Source organism: Engystomops pustulosus, chromosome 1 (genome assembly GCF_040894005.1).
Source record: "Engystomops pustulosus chromosome 1, aEngPut4.maternal, whole genome shotgun sequence".
In the NCBI taxonomy this organism is placed as follows: domain Eukaryota; kingdom Metazoa; phylum Chordata; class Amphibia; order Anura; family Leptodactylidae; genus Engystomops; species Engystomops pustulosus.
The window spans coordinates 61,687,564-61,706,811 of NC_092411.1; the positions used below are offsets into that span (position 1 = coordinate 61,687,564).

The 19,248-nt window shown below is 37.7% G+C and overlaps 1 protein-coding gene across 2 annotated transcripts in view; it reads left to right on the plus strand.

Moving 5' to 3' along the window:
* The window catches only part of ADAMTS19 (ADAM metallopeptidase with thrombospondin type 1 motif 19), a 114,378-nt gene that overhangs the window by 52,496 nt on the left and 42,634 nt on the right, over positions 1 to 19,248 (plus strand). For both annotated transcript variants that reach the window (XM_072141766.1, XM_072141775.1), the window contains exons 9-11: positions 2,172 to 2,312; positions 5,763 to 5,913; positions 17,300 to 17,401. In XM_072141766.1, the coding sequence (XP_071997867.1) occupies positions 2,172 to 2,312; positions 5,763 to 5,913; positions 17,300 to 17,401 (394 nt within the window). The remainder of the gene's footprint in view (positions 1 to 2,171; positions 2,313 to 5,762; positions 5,914 to 17,299; positions 17,402 to 19,248) is intronic.

Consider the following 19,248-nt stretch of genomic DNA (forward strand, 5'->3'; position numbering starts at 1 on the left):
TTCATGACTTCTGGCGCACGTTCTGCATGAATCTAGCGCCCCCTGCTCTGCCCCGAGTGCACCACTTTTTTTTTGGTACACCATTAATATGATGCGTGCAACACAGTTCTGTTGGACTTTGCATGTTAAATGTGTGACTTAGCACCAGAACTCCCCTTTATGTGCACAAATTTGTGTCGCATAAACAATAATGCAGCCTCACCACATAGGGTGACACACTTCTTAAATACCTGTGTAAGCAGTTTGCACTAAAAAGAACGTGCAAAGTCCAACAGAAAACTGGCACAGAGCTTAGTAAATGTGGGCCCTAGTAATTTAACTATGTTTATTCATTTACTGTGATTTTCTATGTGATTATATGGGTTTCTACAATACTAAAGCCAGTCACACTATTTATTGTATTCGAGCAACAGTATTTACAGGAAACATGTTGAAACCGGTGGAAAAATATCAGTTTTCCCACACAAAATTAAAAATACTAAGCGTCCAGTTTCCATTCTATACATCATTTAGAACCAGAACCATTTTTTCTTGGAGAGCTGTCTGCAAGTCTTTACGCTGGTGTTTATTTTCACTGTGATGATTACACCGTATTCATTCTTATGTGTTGAGTCGATATGAGGTGATAAATAACTCAATGTAGTGTCTAGTATTGGAAGACATAAAACTGAAAGCCATTTTGGCAGGCTTCTGCCGGACACATTGTGAAGAGTTCATCTTTAAAACTCCATTACAATTGGCACCATCTTTTTTTGCAAGATGATCACAACATTTTCTGGCAGAGCCTTACTTACAAAGGTTTTACAAGATAAAAATATTTTTTGTTGACTTGACAACCAATTTGCAATGAATTTATTTGACCATGGCTCTATGCTCAATTCCTCAATGATACACAATTACGTCTGGTTAGGACATTTGGCAAGGCCATCTTCAAATTCGGGATGGAGAGTCAGGTGTTATCCATCAGTTTTTAATTATACTGTAATAAAACTCTTATTATATACTATAGGCATAGCTGCGGTGGGAAATTGTGGTGACTGACCAGGTCTGCAGCTTGCAAAGGGCATTAAGGAAAATGTCCCTTAGGGTGGATTCACACAGCATGCTCATCTTTTACCGGTGTACGGCGCAAAAACGGTGCCACACATGTGTGGCACCGTACTGCCACCGGGCCGCTATTGCCTCTATGGGGACATATATGTGGCTGCAAATTTAAAGCTGAATATACATCCCCACAGACGGGACTGTGAATGCACCCTTAGAGATAGTGGGGCCCTCTAGTGGTCCCAGCCCCACTCCAAGTGGTGTAAGGGCGGAAAAGTCTTGATGAATACACTATCCCCCCCCCCCCACCCATAGTTTGTAATACTTGCCTTTCAATCTGAAAACACTCCAATTGTGGCAATGTAGTATGTTATTACACAAAGAGTCACAATGCCTTATTTGGTGCACTACTCAAATGTTCCTGGTGCCATGCGATCTAGTATTATCTCTGGTTTGCTTTCAGTTTTGATCCTTCAATAATCCTCTAAACTTTCTGACTTGATTTAAAATGGTTCCTGACTCTGCTTTGCCTCACATTACCAAGGGCTTTACCAGGCTGTTCATCAACTAATAGGTGCAAAAGTATCTAGGTAAAAAATATTTTCAGTTCTTTTTTCAGGGAATGTAGATGTCTTAGGGCTCTAAGCCGGAGCAGATATATGAATTTTATTCCCGAAAGTTAAAAATATACATGTGTGCATATACATGTGTAAACATGTGTGCATGTACATGTGTATACATGTGTGCATCAGTACAACAATGTAGTGTCTCCATGTCCACATGGAAACTGGATTTGATATAAGGATCTAGGCTTCCATGTACTTCTCATGGTCTCAACGGTTTTTCCTTGCACCAGACTGCTGAATACTTAAACCTTAACACTAAAGGGAAGATTTATCATAAGTCTCTTAGAACTGAACTGTTTTAGTTGCCCATTGCAACCAATCAGAGCTCAGCTTTCCTTTTCCTACAGCTGTTTATAAAAGCTGAGCTCTGATTGGTTTCCATGGGCAACTAGAACAGTTTTACCTTTGTTTTTTGTTTTTCTTTTATGTCAATTTCTGGTTTTGTGTTTATTTTATTTTACATGTTTGAGTTTGCTTTTTTCTTACATGTTATGAAATCAGCATGGGTATAAACCATGACAATGACCACCCATCCTGTGCAGATGGCCTTCATATTATGTCGGGAGAATGGATCAAGGGGCAAAATCTTGGCGATGTTTCATGGTCCAGATGTAGCCGAGAAGACCTTGAAAAATTCCTTAGGTAATTACTTATTATTACTTACTGATTAACTCATTATGAAATATTGTACTGAGGTCAAAAGGCTTTCCTTTCAGAATGTTATGTTGCTGAAGAAGTAGATTAATGAGTAATATTACTGAGTGTGTCATAAAACCACTTAACATTAATTATATCAACTCAGTGGTGCCAACAGTGGGTATGGAGTGTAACATTATACATTTTATGACTTGCCCCTGACATGTCCTTCATGGATTATTAGATTGCTTTACTGTGTACAATCCAAAGCAGAGGGCAAAATAATGAGCCACCACAAAACACATTACTTAAAAATACATTTTGCTAATTTTAGTCAACAGTTATTTTTATTCTAACAGCTTTATGATCAGAACATATTTGATTTTTTATACAATTTTTACTTTGTGTAGTATATTATATGTGTAAATGATGCCCTGAATGAAATTTACAAGAAGGGAGGAATTTATCAAGACTTGTACTGGTGTAAAAAAGCCTTGATAAAGTTACAATTCCTGGCGCAATAATCGAACTACCAATCCCCCCTACACCATCTGCATGCCAAGTTGCTATGGAGGGGCATGCAGTGACTCATGGCTGTACTAGCTCGAAACATGCTTTTACACAATACTGAGCGAAGGGTCTAAATACTTATGACCATGTGATATTTCAGTTTTTCTTGTTTAAGAAATTAGCAAAAATATCTACATTTTTGTTTTTCTCTGTCAAGATGGGGTGCAGAGTGCACATCAAAGAGCAAAAATCTTCATCATTATGGATCAGTATCATTTTGGAGTACATATGTACACTTTTTATTGCATTTTTTTGTGGGATTAAATACCTCAAAATAATATTTTAGGCAGGTTTTTAACAGTTTTTTTTTAACGACGTTCATTGTGTGGGTTCAATAATTATTTACTTTATGATTTAGACTTTTTTGTGCATTAAATGTCTCTTTATATGTTATGGAGCTGATGGACATTTTTTAATTTAGATTACATAAATAATTTATTAATTTAGTTTTTATTGAATAACATTTTTTTCTTTACTTTTTTATCAGTTCCACCATGGGACATGAAGAAGCAAACATCTGATTGCTTGTTCATGATAATACCCTGCAATACTGATGTCTTGCGGGGTATTAGCTGTGTCAGCCTATGCACATGCATAGCCTGACACTGTGCCTTTAAGATGAAGTTATAGACAGCAAACAGCCCTGGGGTCCGAACAATCAGCGCCCCCCCCCCCAAAGACAAGGTGGGGGAGGGGGTAATCATGGAGAAGAGTTTAAATATCGCGGTCGCTCTGACAGTTGCATTTAATGGGTTAGACACCAGTGATCGGAGCCCACTCTGACTGCGGGTGTTACACTGGGATGTTGGCTGTTAGTTACAGCTGTCACCCCGTATATCCCAATGCCAGCTCAGCTCCAATCTTGAGCTGACTCGGCATCAGCTCTGCATCCAATATATCGAACGTTGAGTATTAAAGGCCACGTAGAGCGCTAGTGGTTTAAATCCAGGTGTGAGCACAAGGACAAGTCATGATTTTGGCACAAATAAAGTTTGAAAAGTTGCAAATAAACTCCAGTCCTGACCATGCATAGGGAAAACTTGAAACAATATATCGACATCTAAGATAAATCAAACAAGTCCAAAAGTCAATGTTAGATTTTATTATTTTTGTTATGTTAATATTTAAATTTAATAACTTTTCAATATACAGTTGTAAACTATTTGAAATGATCCTAGACACAAACTTCTAATGAAGGTCGGGTGGACCTTTACTTGAAAAGTTCAGTATGAACCCGAACTTTGGGGGGTATAATGGTGATTATACTTACATTGTAATCATTGTAACATAATATATGTAGCCCTTTAGCAGAATTTATCTCCACACTGTAGAAGGGGCTGTACTCAAAGGTCATCAAAAGATAATGCCATTGAAAAATGCAACACATCACATAAAAATAGCCCTCAATGACATATATGATTAATAAGATTCTATTTTGTGCCAAGAGTTGTTATTATCGCCAAATTCCCTTATTGTTTCTCTAAAATGAACCTCATGGATATTCTCCAAACATTACTGTCTGTCCCTTAAATTCAGCAAACATCCAAGAATTTTCAATTCAAGTTCACAAGCCAATTCTTAGAAAAATCTTCTAACTGCATCTGTGTGTCTCTATCCGTTCAATGATTGGTATCATGGTATTCAGAAGGAAAGCATGTACTTAGATACATTAGATGAATAATATCTATTGTTAGAAAATACATAGTTCTCAATTCGTTTTGATGGGCTTAATAACAACACAACTTTACGGGCATCAATCATTAACACTAAATAATATTATAGAGATTTAAGGAAGCCTTTCAATCCATCATCACGACTTTGGTTGATGTTTCCAATAGGATTATTCACCATAAATGGCAGGAAGTTCTCCAGTCTCAGGTCTCAGCAATAATGCCTGCATACATTATAAGTTACAAGCCCATAGAGGGTATGATGGCCACACACGTGTTAATGTATTGGAAAGACTTATGGGTAACGTATTGGTGTGATGGTGCTGGAGTGGAAAAGAATTTTCCCAGTCATAAGACATTAGAGTAAAAACATAGCCATGAGGAACAATACAAGTGAGGTCCCTGCTCACAAGAGCTTACAGTCTATGAGGATGAGGGGATGACACAAGAGGTATCAGAGCTTGTATAATGGTCCAGCCATTCTTTATAAGGGAAGAGGCTAAAATAATTTAATTATTAAAAACACTGCTGCTTGAATCAGTCATCAGCAACCATTTTATATAGAAAGTCCAGGGTCAAAGAGACTGTAGGGTATCTGGTTTTTGCCAGATAACTGCTGGGAGGAGTGCACACCATGGGTTGGTAAAAAGAGAATAGGTGAAGCTCGGAAGAAGTCTTAAAGATGTGAATGGGAGGTTAGAATTAAGGAAGAGAATAATCTTAGATAACTGGCCGATCAAAGAGCATAGACTGGGTGATAAACTGAAATAACATAGGAGAAGTAGAAAGGTACAGTATTGTGCAGAGCTTTGTGCAAGAGGGTGATTAATTTAAATGGTATTTGGAATGAGATTGGCAACCAGTGCAGGTACTAACACAGATAGGAAATCCGAGACAATCCCTTTAAACTTTTTTTTACCTGAAACTAATCTAGAAGCTTGTAACAGTGTCTGATATTTGGAGAGTTATACTTCTTTGAATGACCTCAGTAGAATCCCACTGATTAAGCGAGAGGTTACAAAATAACCAAATTTTGGATCTGTAAACCTAAACTGGAAGTGGGCAGTATACAGTACTGCTGTCAATGTGTAAAGCCTGAATAAAATTGTAATGGTGTCAAACCTTATTTTTTACTGTGAAATTTTAGTTTTTAGCAGTTTAGTCATAAGCACTAATCTTTTTGTTCCACGTTTTACAACTCTGTGTATGTTGCCAGGTCAAAAGCCAGTAACTGTTTGCTGCAGACAAATCCCCAAAGCATCAGCTCAGTGATCATTCCCTCCAAACTGCCAGGCATGACGTATACAGCAGATGAACAATGTCAGATTTTGTTTGGACCTACAGCTTCTTTTTGTCAAGAAATGCAGGTACAGTACATAAAATATTGCCTATAAAGTTTGTTCTATAAAACATATTATTCATTTACTGAAGGAATAATAATGCTCCTCTTAATTAGCTTGAGATTTTTATTGCAATAATGTCATGTTATTTTTAAGAAACAAATAGATCAATTTATGAGAATGAATTGCTTATCAATCAAAAAGAAGAAATGCAAGTAGAAGACCTAGCATGGTTATTACAGACAATTCCACAACAATAGGTTTGATGTAAATCTAGATGATCTAATATAGCGAGGCAGAAAGTTTCAAGTAATGGGGTAGGAGTACAAAATAAATACAGACATATGCTTTGAGTCTGAATATACACAATTTTTATGTTATAACGAAGAATCACTAATCCAATACCTAAAGCCTCTGAATAGTGATGAGATGACCAGAACCCCTTAACTGGAACTCCTAAATAGTTTTTTATCCAAAAGTTTGGGTTTTGCATTTAGGCTCATCCGGGAATGCTGGTTAATGGACTGCTGGCACCGATTGTGGGAATTAACCCTTTAAATGTCACATCAACTTGGATCAACACTCCCCAATGGGAACAACTAGGAGCAAAGATCCTGGGGAAAATGTAAGAAATTAAAGTTTTAACACCCGCAATTGGAGCCAGCACAGATTGTGTGTGTCAGCAGTGTGTTTGAACTCGCCGAACCCAAAACCTGAATGGGTCTTCTTATTTCTACCTCTGAACTGTTACTAAAATAAATGGTAAATCTTATAAACCTGTACTATAAACAGTGCAACCACAACCACACTTGGCGTGAGCTGTCAGACTGGGTAACTGGTAGCAAACTAACCCTGCAATGTCCCTGCGGACAAGGGCACTGCCTACAGCAGATGATCTGCCCAGATAATGGCGGACCCACTATAGGAACCTGCTAATGGACCCTGAGAGACCCTGCAGGTGATAGGGAAAATTAGTGTTCAGGCAAGGATACATAAATGAGCCAAGGCAATAAACGGAAACAAGTCGGAAAGAGTCAGAGAAAGTAGAGTTGTACCAGGAGACATGACAAGACACAGAGTAACATACAACAGATAAGGCACAGGCACACAAAATCAGACAGAAACAGGTCAAATTCAAGAAGGGTGCAGTGAGGTGCAGGAAATAGAACAAATGGGGTAGTCTAAGATGTGCCACATTGCACCGTAAAAACACTGCTTACAAAAACAGGTGGTAAAAAATGTGTTCCATCATGTTAAACAAAAAATATCATAGCTTCACAATTAAAGATGGGGAACTAATCCATAATTTAAATGTTCTTTAATGTCCTTTAAAAATACATTTCCCTCTATACGACATCCTGGAACTCAAGTTAAATTGAAATAATTGTTGCAACAGTGAGAGGCATAAAATGCATAATGTAGTATAAACTTGCACAAGTTAGCCCAAAATGTAGCAAATGCCATATTTTGAAGCCAGACATCTGGAGTACACCCCCTCTGCATTGCAATATTGCAATGTTAATAGGTCAGTAGCGTAGCAGGTTTAAATACTTGCATCTTTAAAAAAAGTTTAAAAAATATATAAGATGTAAAACAATTTATTGTTAATTCAAGGACAGCATGGACTATGCTACAGATGAATAAAAGAAGTTTCCTTCTTTTATCATTCTGTAATAGGCACATATATTCCTAAAGTTGAAGTATTGTTGTAAAAAGTATTCTGCATATCAAGAGTGTGTGATCCCTGAGTGACTTAACATAAGTAATAATGCATCTTCTTGCAATAGGAAACTGGACAGTTATGTATGTCTCAGCATCCTTACCCAACAACATCACAAAGTGGGACTTTAGATTCATTATATTGTACAAGTGTTGTTCCTGTCTTAAAGAGATTTTACCATTACTAAGGTATATAATCAGCACCATTTAGATTCAGTATCATGCATCAAAGTTTGAAGAAGAATGGTGATAGACCAGCACTGCGGCTCCTTCATTGACAGAATTAGTGCAGGTCCCAGAGGTCAGGTCCCACTGATTTGTGAAACATTTTACATCCCTGGTATTGCATTTTCGTTCCATCTGCATTCACTTATTTTCTTGAGACCAGTCCATGGTATTGCATTTCCTTAATAGCCAATGCCAGCTCTCCTGAACAGGGCTATAATTCTTCACAGACTCCAAATAGGGGGCATGTGATAGCCAAGACATGAAAGGGGACCTGTTGTATATTTTGCTATAGGGGCCTGCTTCTTTTCATGTTCATTGTACTTAGTGCTGCAGTCTATCTTGAGTTAAGAGAAACTAACTTTATAAATACCTTTTTTATAAATCAATAGTACACAAAACTACAATATATCTGATCAGAACAAAGTCGCTCTTTCTGCTCTTTGGCTTTCATCATTCTTCCTCCTAATCTGCGTTTCACTATAAAATGTATGATGAATACACTCCTGCTGGCAAGAACAGCAATCACAGAAGGTCTAGTCAGAGGAGATGCTGTGAGTCAGAGCAGCTAGGTTTACCCAGATTTTAGTTGCTTGAAAATATAGTTACATAATTCTCAGAACAGTGTCATACCTCATTCCTATTAATGTGAGGACATTTATCATAGCTTGTACACACAGAGTTCCCTGTATAAAAGTGAGCAGGGAGGGGGCATTGATGGTTGGGGGGGGGGATCAACATCCCGACTCCTTGGCATTCTGGCAGAACTGATGCCTCCTCTACCTCCCAATGCAGTGCATTGGAGGGGCGAGTATTCCCAAGAGTTGGTGGCGTCATCAGCTCTGCCTGTGTACTTTGCGCAGCTGCAGTGTATAAGTAGCAGAGGGCGGGGTTGGCAGCTGGAATAGGGTGTGATGCTTGTGCCCGGAAGGCTCTGGAAATGCCCCTTAGAGCTCTTAAGCCTTATTTACTTAAAATGAATATCCCTAATAAAGAGATGTCTGCTATAAAGATTTTAACCTCTACAAAAGCACTTGTGATGCTTTGTAAAAGTTAATGTAACTGGTAGATTTCCTTTAAGTGTAATAGATAAATCTGAAATATTCTTTTCTGGAAAATATAATTAAATATGAGAAAGATCATTACAAAATTCACAAAATTAGCAATTCAGATACAAAACTAAGAATTCCCTACTGTTTAGTACACTTACATTAGTTCCATTAATTTGGCAGTCTATATCGGCCATCTGTCTTAGTGAAGGTTGGGACTGGCTGAGAACTGAGTATTTTGGTTAATTGCTACCCCTTCCCCTCCTTCTCTAGATAAGCTATCCCCTAGCAAGCTATTTGGCTGGCTTCTCCCCGCCCAGCTGCTTTGATATAAACAATCCCAATCTGGCTACAATACAGATGTATGTTTATGAAAAGATTTTTAACAGGCAACAGTTTTTTTGGTTGTCAAACAGTCCAACTGCCTCCTAATATTTATCACCACAATATTGAATTCCAAATTATAGAAGCCTGGAGCTTCATATCTACCATCAGAATACAGACGACCATAAATGGTAGTAAAGATCTTATGGATAGAATAACATACAGCTGTCATAAAACAAGAATATCATATCAGGAAATGAACATTTGTACAAATTCCTAAAAAGTGTTAGTTTCAGTTAATACATTATAGGATAAGTTTGAGATCATGTGATCCTTGGGGTGAGGGTTTGTATTTATAGGTCACATAGAGAGTGCCCTGAACTTTCAGGTAATGAGCACATTGAGGTTATTCGTCTGTGGGGTGTATCACTTTTTCAGGGTCAAGATACATTACATATGTTGATCTTGTATTTGAATTACAACCAAGCCCAAACAAAATGTTTTCTTAATTCTATGCTGATGACAGTGTTCTGGCATACCTTACAGTACAGAACTTTTATAAGCAATGAGGGACGAGTAACGGTCTATCACGCTTTCCATGAGCGGAGTACAGCTGGGATAGATAAAATAAGGAAAAGACACATATCAAGAAAGTTGTAAGTGAGCTCTGAGTGTAATGTTGTAAATACACTTGTGTCTGAAGTTCTCTGTGCTTAAAAAAAGTTTATGACTCCAGCAAGATAAGTCTTGAAAAGTTTCTTTATATCATCTGATATCACCAAACACTTGTGATTACAATACACAGATACTTCATTTTCCACAGATGTATTGACTTTGGTGCAGAGAAGGTAACATCTGTTATAATGTCATTTCTAAAAGCAATGATTTTCTTGGAAAACTATTGTATTAACGCAATCTGTTAAGTCTTTACCAGAATCCCATTGGTGCATAATGTATCAACCACATATCCCACTTCAACAGATTAGTATCAGACCACAAGTACACTCACATGATACATTTCTTGCAAAATTAAATGAAATAAAAATGACATATTTTAGATTTTGAGAAAGAATGTATTCCCAAAGCTCTCCAGCAGCTTGTGTAATATATGCATAGATGCTAGAGATGAGCGAGTATACTTGTCCGACTATACTGCTTGGTCGAGTATTAGCATACTCGGACCGGCTCGTTACTCGGACAAGTATTTCCCCTGCTCGTGATCGAGCATTAAATTAAGTGAAGAACAGAGAAGAACTGTGTTTTTATTGTTTAATAAAATATTACATATGTTTCCTGATGTTTTGCTTGTAAGAACACATTGAAATAACACTATTCTTCACTTTCCAGGGCTGCGCGCGTGTCTCCCGCTAAGTTCGGAGATGTTCGGAACATCTGGAATGTGAAGAATATTGTTCTTTCAATGTGTTCTGCACTTAAATGGTCCTGTATTCACTGATTTTAATGTTTTAATTCTATTCTTCACATTGCAGGTGTGCGCACGTGTCTTCCGAGTATGGCACAAAAGGGGAAAAAAGTTGCAAATGCCATGGCTTGTGCCAGCAATTGTAACTGTTTCATGCCTTCTATGGCTAAAAACTGGTACACGCCATTGCGCTGTAAGAGGGAACTGCCATGTGCAAACTGAATTTTCACTTGATCGTTATTATAAGATTTTGTTGTAATTTTATCTGGCTATATATAAATATATTTATTGTTATGTTTTAATTATTTTAGGAATCACTACATCTTACTATATTGTGTGTTTCAATATAGGCTTCCCACTTCATAGTCTTCAGTGGGTACAAAAAGTATTGAGATTCAGAATTCAGATTCCACTGTCCCAGTCAGAGGTCCAGAGCACTGGGATTGTATTTGGCAGTTGATGAGCAGTGCATGGGTTTCTCCACAAATTCCGCTTATTAACACCAAAAAGTTAAATCTTTGTCTCCTCACATCTCATCTTATTTCTCATAGTCTGAGAGTCCTTCATGTGTTTTTTACAAACTATATGTGGGCTTTCATATGTCTTGCACTGGTAGGAGGCTTCTATTGGCACACTCTGCCATAAGGGCTGTAGTGATAGTTGACTATGTATGATTTTCTCCCATCTCCCTACTGTATCTCTGGAGCTTATACACAGTTATCTTGGGGTTCTTCCTTAACGCTCTCACCAAGGCCCTTCTCCCATGATTGCTCAGTTTGGCTGGATGGCCAAGTTGAGGGAGAGTTGTGGTAGTCTGAAACTTCTTCCATTTAAAGATTATGGAGGCCACTGTGCTCTTTGGAACCTTGAGTGCTGCCGAAATACTTTTGTAACCTTAGCTAGATCTGTACCTTGCCACAATTCTGTCTCTGAGCTCCTTGGGCTGTTCCTTAGACCTCATGATTCTCATGTACTCTGACATGAACTGTGAGGTGTTATATAGACAGGTATGTGCCTTTCCTAATCAAGTCCAACCAGTTTAATTAAACATGGTTGGACTCCAATGAAGGAATAGAACCATTTCAAGGAGGATCAGAAGGAAAAGGACAGAATGTAAGTTAAATAGAAGTGTCACAGCAAGGGTTCTGAGTACTTATGACCATGTGATATTTTAGTTTTTCTTGTTTAATAATTTAGGAAAAATACATTATACATTAATGAGCAAAAACAAAACTTTTTGATCTTACCAATTGGCTCCAATGAAACAAAATGTGATAAATGTAAAGGGGTCTGAATATGTTCTGTACCCACAGAAGATCTTTTTGTATATGTATCCTGGCTGCTAAAAGCAATTTGGCTGTTGAATGAACTTTTCATTGTTTATTTATTTTATACAAGCAAAATATGACTGACTTACTCCAGCTGTAAGTAGTGCACATGTCTTGGCAAAGCAATGTCATAAAATGTTATGTACTCCAACTTTTTTAATGTACAACAGAAAACAATCAGGGTTATTCATATGTCACTAAAGTTGAGGCCAGACAATGCCAGATATTTTATTAAATAGTGTTGCAAATAAAGTCAGTAAATATTATAAAACAAACTATTAGAATCAGTTAAATACAGTAATGTGTCATGGTATTTCTACAGATACCTTACATGGCTCCATATGTGACCATTAAACATTTATCTGTCCCTAGAATCATTAGAAAATCTCAGAATTATCTTATTTTATCATATAAAGGATATATATGTATCAGATACTACTGACTACACATATTCTGTTGTTTTATTAGAAGTGTTATCTTTTTCCTATAAACTGTACCCAATTATAAGTACTGTATATTTAAATTCATCATTTTTCAGGTCAGTATCTGAGAAGAACATGTGGCACATCTTCCTTAGGATATAATACCGCCTAATGTCTATTACATTCTCAATATCACCATACAAGTACCCGTCACTTCCACTGGCTGCTTCGCAATTGCTGAGCCTCTAAAGATTGCGATCAATGCTTAGTAATAGTAAACTGGGATAAAGGGCTTTCAGTATTGCACATTGGGGCAGATTTACTTACCCGGCCCATTCGCGATCCAGCGACGCGTTCTCTGTGGTGGATTCGGGTCCGGCCGGGATTCACTAAGGTAGTTCCTCTGCGCTGAAGAGCATCACAATGCCCTGAAGTTCACCGGCCTATTCCTGGTGAAGGTAAGTGCGAGTCCCGCGACCCTTTTTTTTTTTAATGGGGTGGCTTTTCCGAATCCATCGGATTTTCGTTCGGCCACGCCCCCAATTTCCGTCGCGTGCATGCCAGCGCAGATGCGCCACAATCCCATCGCGTGCGCCAAAATCCCAGGGCAATTCAGGGAAAATTGGCGCAAATTGGAAATATTCGGGTAACACGTTGGGAAAATGCGAATCGGGCCCTTAGTAAATGACCCCCAATCTGTCTAATTTGCCCAGTTTTACAGAATATTTGTGATGCAGTTTAATAATAAAGGTAAAATATTAATATAATATCAAAATAGCTGATTAAATGGTTGGGTATATAATTGCCCAAGAACTAGAGAGGCCCAAAGAGTGCCAAAAAAATATTCCCCACACCATCACACCACCACCACCAGCCTGAACCGTTGATGCAAGGCAGGATGGATTTATGCTTTCATGTTGTTGACACCAAATTCTGACCCTACCATCCGAATGTCGCAGCAGAAATCGAGACTCATCAGACCAGGCAACGTTTTTCCAATCTTCTACTGTCCAATTTTGATGAGCTTGTGCAAATTTTAGCCTCAGTTTCCTGTTCTTAGCTGAAAGGAGTGGCACCCGGTGTGGTCTTCTGCTGCTGTAGCCCATCTGCCTCAAAGTATAACGTACTGTGCGTTCAGAGATGCTCTTCTGCCTACCTTGGTTGTAACGGGTGGCGATTTGAGTCACTGTTGTCTTTCTATCAGCTCGAACCAGTCTGCCCATTCTCCTCTGACCTCTGGCATCAGCAAGGCATTTCCGCCCACAGAACTGCCGCTTACTGGATGTTTTTTCTTTTTCGGACCATTCTCTGTAAACCCTAGAGATGGTTGTGCATGAAAATCCCAGTAGATCAGCAGTTTCTGAAATACTCAGACCAGCCCTTCTGGCACCAACAACCATGCCACGCTCAAAGGCACTCAAATCACCTTTCTTCCCCATACTGATGCTCGGTTTGAACTGCAGGAGATTGTCTTGACCATGTCTTTATGCCTAAATGCACTGAGTTGCCGCCATGTGATTGGCTGATTAGAAATTAAGTGTTAACGAGCAGTTGGACAGGTGTACCTAATAAAGTGGCCGGTGAGTGTAATTAAAGTATGACTTACTTTATTCCTCTACCTCTTCATACCTCCATTTTGTGTTTTTCTACTATGGAAGTGTTGTTCTCTGTCCATATAAAAATTTTTAAGAGATAAAAGATATAAAAGCCAATAAATCCATGTCCACGTTTTATTTTTCTGGCATATTTTGAAATATCGAATGCAAATCTTGCCCGAAGCTTAGGATTCATTACTGGTTAGCACTGTTTGTGTTCTTTGTGCAATGGGGCAATTCATTAGATTTATTTTTCTTTTATTGGTGGAGTTGGAGTTCGTGTGGCAAGCTACTTGGAGTGAGATTTATGATTTGCAACATTTTTACAAACCTGTAATAGTATGCCGTAGAAAACAAAAATGAGTAACTCAAACTCATTGACTCTCTCGTTCACTGTGGTTGCTTTTAAAAAGTCCAATACTCCTAAATAGGGATGAGTGGACCCAAACTGAACTGCAATGATTAGTCCATAATGAACATTGTCCCGGACTTCAGACACAAATATTAAGTTGTTGACCCTTTCTCTAGTAAAGTCACTCTACATCATGACATCATGGCAGCTTTGCCAGCGACATTTAGAAGGTTCATAGTATCATAATATTTAGATAAGATTGGAAAAAGATGCCAGTCCAACAGTTAGAATTAAACTAATGTTTTCTTCCCACAACCAATGATATTTTTATTATCAAGAAAGACATCCAGGCCTCTCTGAACATGTACAAAAAATTTGACAAAAGAAACTCCTGCGGCAGAGAGTTCCATAGTCTCACTCTTACAGTAAAGAATCCCTGTCCATGGCAATGGTGGAAACGCCTCTCCTCTAGGAGTACAGGATGCCCCTTTGTCCTGGCCGCAGGTCTAGGTATGAGGCCTCCCTTCAGCCATCTTTTCGAAGTTGAATAACAGTTTAGTAATCTGTCATTGTATTCCAGTCCCCCCATTCCCCTTATAATCTTGGTTGCTCTCCTCTGCACCCATTCCAGTTCAACCATATTTTTAAACACTGGTGTCCAAAACTGTACACAATACTCCATGTGTGGTCTGACCAGTGATTTATATAAGGGCAAAACTATGTCCTTATCATAAGAATCTATTTCTCTCTTGATATATGACATAATTGCATTTGCTTTTTGGCAGCTGCCAGGCCCTACTAAAATTAAGTTTACCATCCAACAATTCTTTTTCATCTCCAAGTCTTTTTTAGCTGCAGTTTTACCAAGTAATGGACTGTTTAGAACATAATTGTACTCTTTGTTTCAATGCCCAGATGCATAACCTTACATTTATCTACATTAAACTTGATTAGCCATATCTAAGCAAAAGAAGCAAAAGTTAACTACCTTTTCAACACCAATCGCAGGTGTTAACTATAGAACAGTGGACCCATTCTTTTAAATGTCACTGTCAAAGCCGCAGTTGTTACCAGTGGCTGTTCTGGTTTAAATTCCAGAAGCAAGATTTTGTTCAATAGTATATTCAATATACTATGCTAACACAAACCGCTGCTCCTAAACTGATGAGACATATTTAACAAAAAATGCACAGCACTTTGATAAAGAAGATAAGCAAACGGCGAAAGCAAAACTAGTAAAAAATTCTCTTGAGGATACATCAGCCCTGTGTTTTCTAAAGCCATGACTGAACATTTCGGAGTTAAGTAGTGTAAGTAGTCTAAATACTCTAAGCAATGTCATTCCTTATCCATAAATACTTGTGTATCTTATTTAGACTGTTTTGATATCTACCTCATGGTTTCCATAATAAATGGAAGGTATGGTACAGTGTCCATTTTTATAAGGACACTGGCAGCAACAATCACACCACAATGACTTACTCTGTCTTTCAGGTTCTTTTGGGAAATCCAGTACTTTTAGAGTGAGAAGGGCACTACATGTAGAGTTAGTCTTTTCATCAAAATGACAGACTTTACAATGGAGCCTCTTGGTAAATCAATAGATCCCTCAAAACAAAATTGCATAAAATTAATTCTTCATCTTATCACTACTCATCAGTTTTAAATCTGAGCATTACAGTAACTAACAAATATACTGGGACAGATGATCAGATTGCTGAAACAAGTACTGTATATAAGGCTATGTGCACACGACTGGCACAAATTGCGGCTAGCTTGCGGCCCCCATCGAGTTCTATTGTGCAAGGTCACGGTGTGGTGAGCACACAATGCCTCATTGCCCTATGACAGAGATGGGAGGGGTGGGCAGCACCTTGTTTGTGACCCGATTATGCAATGGGGCTTATTTTCTAATTCTGTCTAAGGATGAGAGAGTGCAAACTTGAATGAATCTGATATTTATGCCGAATGATGAATTTGGTTAATTTTCACGCTACCTAGTCTGCGTTCATGCTTTCTTTTAGTTAGCCATCCAAATTTTTGGCTCCAGAATCATTGCTGTACCTTTGCACAAGCACTACACAGCTGTCATATTCCGGTTCCCTTTGCCATATTGAGCAGATAATAATAATAATAATCTTTATATATATAGCGCTTTACAAATCAAAGGGGACATATACAAATATAATATTACATTACAAAGAACAAACAGTCATATGGAACAATAGCTTACAAGAGCTTACAGACTATGAGAATGAGGGTGTTGACACAAGAGGTTGTAGAATGGTCCAGCCATTCTTTATAAGGGAACAATATAAAATAATTTAATAAATAATTTAATAAATTAAATAAAATTCTGCTGCTTGAACCAGCCATCAGCCGCCATCTTATTTACAGGGTCCTAGGTGAAAAAGACTGCAGAGAAGCCTGGAGCTTGGTATATATCAGCTGTTTGCCAGATAACAGATGGGAGATAGGACATAGGATGGATTAGTAAAGGGAGAGTTGACGTTTCATGCAGTTAGCGAGTGTGATAGGCTTGCCTAAAGAGATGGGTTGTAAGAACACTTTTGAAGCTTTTGAGGGTGGGTATTAGTCTGAGAGTCCAGGGGAGGGTATTCCAAAGAATTGGAGCAACTCGGGAGAAGTCCTGGAGACGGGCATGAGAGGTTCGAATTAAGGTAGAGATTAATCTAACATCACTGGCAGATCGAAGAGCGCAGGAAGGCTGATAGACTGAGATGAGAGCAGAGAGAAAGGGAGGTGCAGCATTATTCAGAGCTTTCAGATCTAACTTTGTATTACTGTAGCTCTTCATGTTATTATTAAAAGGATCTAGGTTGATAACAACCAAGAATTTCATCTCTATCTAGTTCCATAATACAATTATTATATTGGTTTTGTCTGAGCAAGAGCTATTTTTGTATTAAAAATGCTCTTTAAATATGTACCTGCCATTTTTAACATATTTTTTAGCATGTTATTTGTACAGGACTCTGGTGTAAGCTGGAGAGTGAGAAGGAGTGTAGAACAAGACTGGATCCACCAATGGATGGCACAGAATGTGGCACTGAAAAGGTATATGGCAAATTTATTTAGTCTTCTATTGTAAATATTCTCCAAAAAAATCTCCAAACGACCCTGTGAGAAAATCAGATTTTCTATGATAGATTTCAAGCCCCACCATATGTTATCTATGGTGGTCATTTTTTTTAAGAAGCTTATCCCCTAGAGGACCTTATTTGAATGCAACTTTGTGTGGTCTTATTTAAGAGGTATCACTGTATCCAAATATATTCAGGCATATCACAGGAATCACATCAGTAGGGCTACAAGCCAATGGATATTCAGAAGTAACTGGTCCAAGTGTTTAACTCCAAGGTCCAAGCTCTGGCAAAATGACAAATAATTAGAAACATGTAACACTGGAATGAAAAAGAAAAATATATATATATATATAAACCATAGTAATAAAGACTCACTTACAGACCAATGACTATTGTACTGTTTCTAAGCTCACTGTGAGAACAGGTTAAATGATTCAGTCTCTTCAGTGGCAGAATTACAAAAAGTCATATGAAGTCATCGGCTATTCTACGTGGCTCTAATGGACTGTCTTTCTTTGTACTTTGCGTAATGTATTATTTTTGTCATTTGAGAGGCATAATTGAAAATTTGTATATATAACTAAATGTAAGATGATATGAGACAGTAATATGGTGTGTTGTTTGCCCTAATATATACGTTATTTTTGTGTGTGTTTTGGGTATTTCCCAATGCATTAAAATCTTAAAGTATTTATTACAGCAATTAGTTACAACATAAGGGGAATACATTTATCCATACTGGGGCCTCTGTTTAGCATCAGTCAACAGCTTCCAGCCTCTTTCCAGAGTTTATTTTGTGCTATCAGAATTAATTGAGTTCAAAGTTTCCATTAATACCATATGGTCATTTTTCTCACATGAAATAGACAATTAAAATAGAACACTTTGTAGTAAGATGTTGACAGCAAATATATTTTATCCCATGTGTAATTCTCTCGTTTTCTAAAAGCATAAAGCCAAATGCATGCTGAGCCTGCCATGCAATCTTCCAAATTTCCAACATAAACACACACAGTGACACATAATCTTTATGAAAGGTTGTTTAGTAAGAAATAAAAGTTTATAAATGTAAATTCGGTGAAGCAGAAATGTTTAATTCTAAGCAACCGTTTTCCTGATACTATAAGGGATCACATTTCCTCAATCAATTATTTCACCATTTTCGACTGGGGTTTGATTTTGGGTTTGTATTCCTCATTATTAATTTTTTTTAGCATTGTCTAGCATTTCCAATAGAAATCAATAAAATTGAGGCTCATTGTACTAACATTCTGAAAACAAAAGACTTAGGTCAATGCAATGTAATTTTTCTGGGGAATCTGAATCTGCAATAATAAAATGGTGGTTCTCATTTTAATTTAGGTTGCTAAATTTAGGTTAATTTAGGTTTATGGAAAATATTTGACACATGTAATTTTAATTATTGATCCCATGTGTTTTTCATGAGATTTTAAAGTTGCACCGAGTCTGGTATCATTGGATAGTCCCGACCTTTCTTTTACACCCTGTATTCCAAATATTAATTGATTTACTTTTTGTCTTAAGCTACAACCCACTAAGCCATGCTCCCTGAACTTGTGTTCTAGACAATAGATGGTTAGTGCATTAGTGAATCAGAGGTTAAAGATTGGGTGTGCCATTGATCCCAAAAATCCAATATCGGGGACTGTAGAAAGAGTTGGAATAGTAAAAGTAGCCTTCCAAAGTTCCATCTTTGAGCTGCTTCTTATGACGTTTGGAGTGGTGCACAATTATACAGACATAAAGTATGGGCAGTTAACACATAAAAACATTTTGTACAGTTTAACAGTACTAATA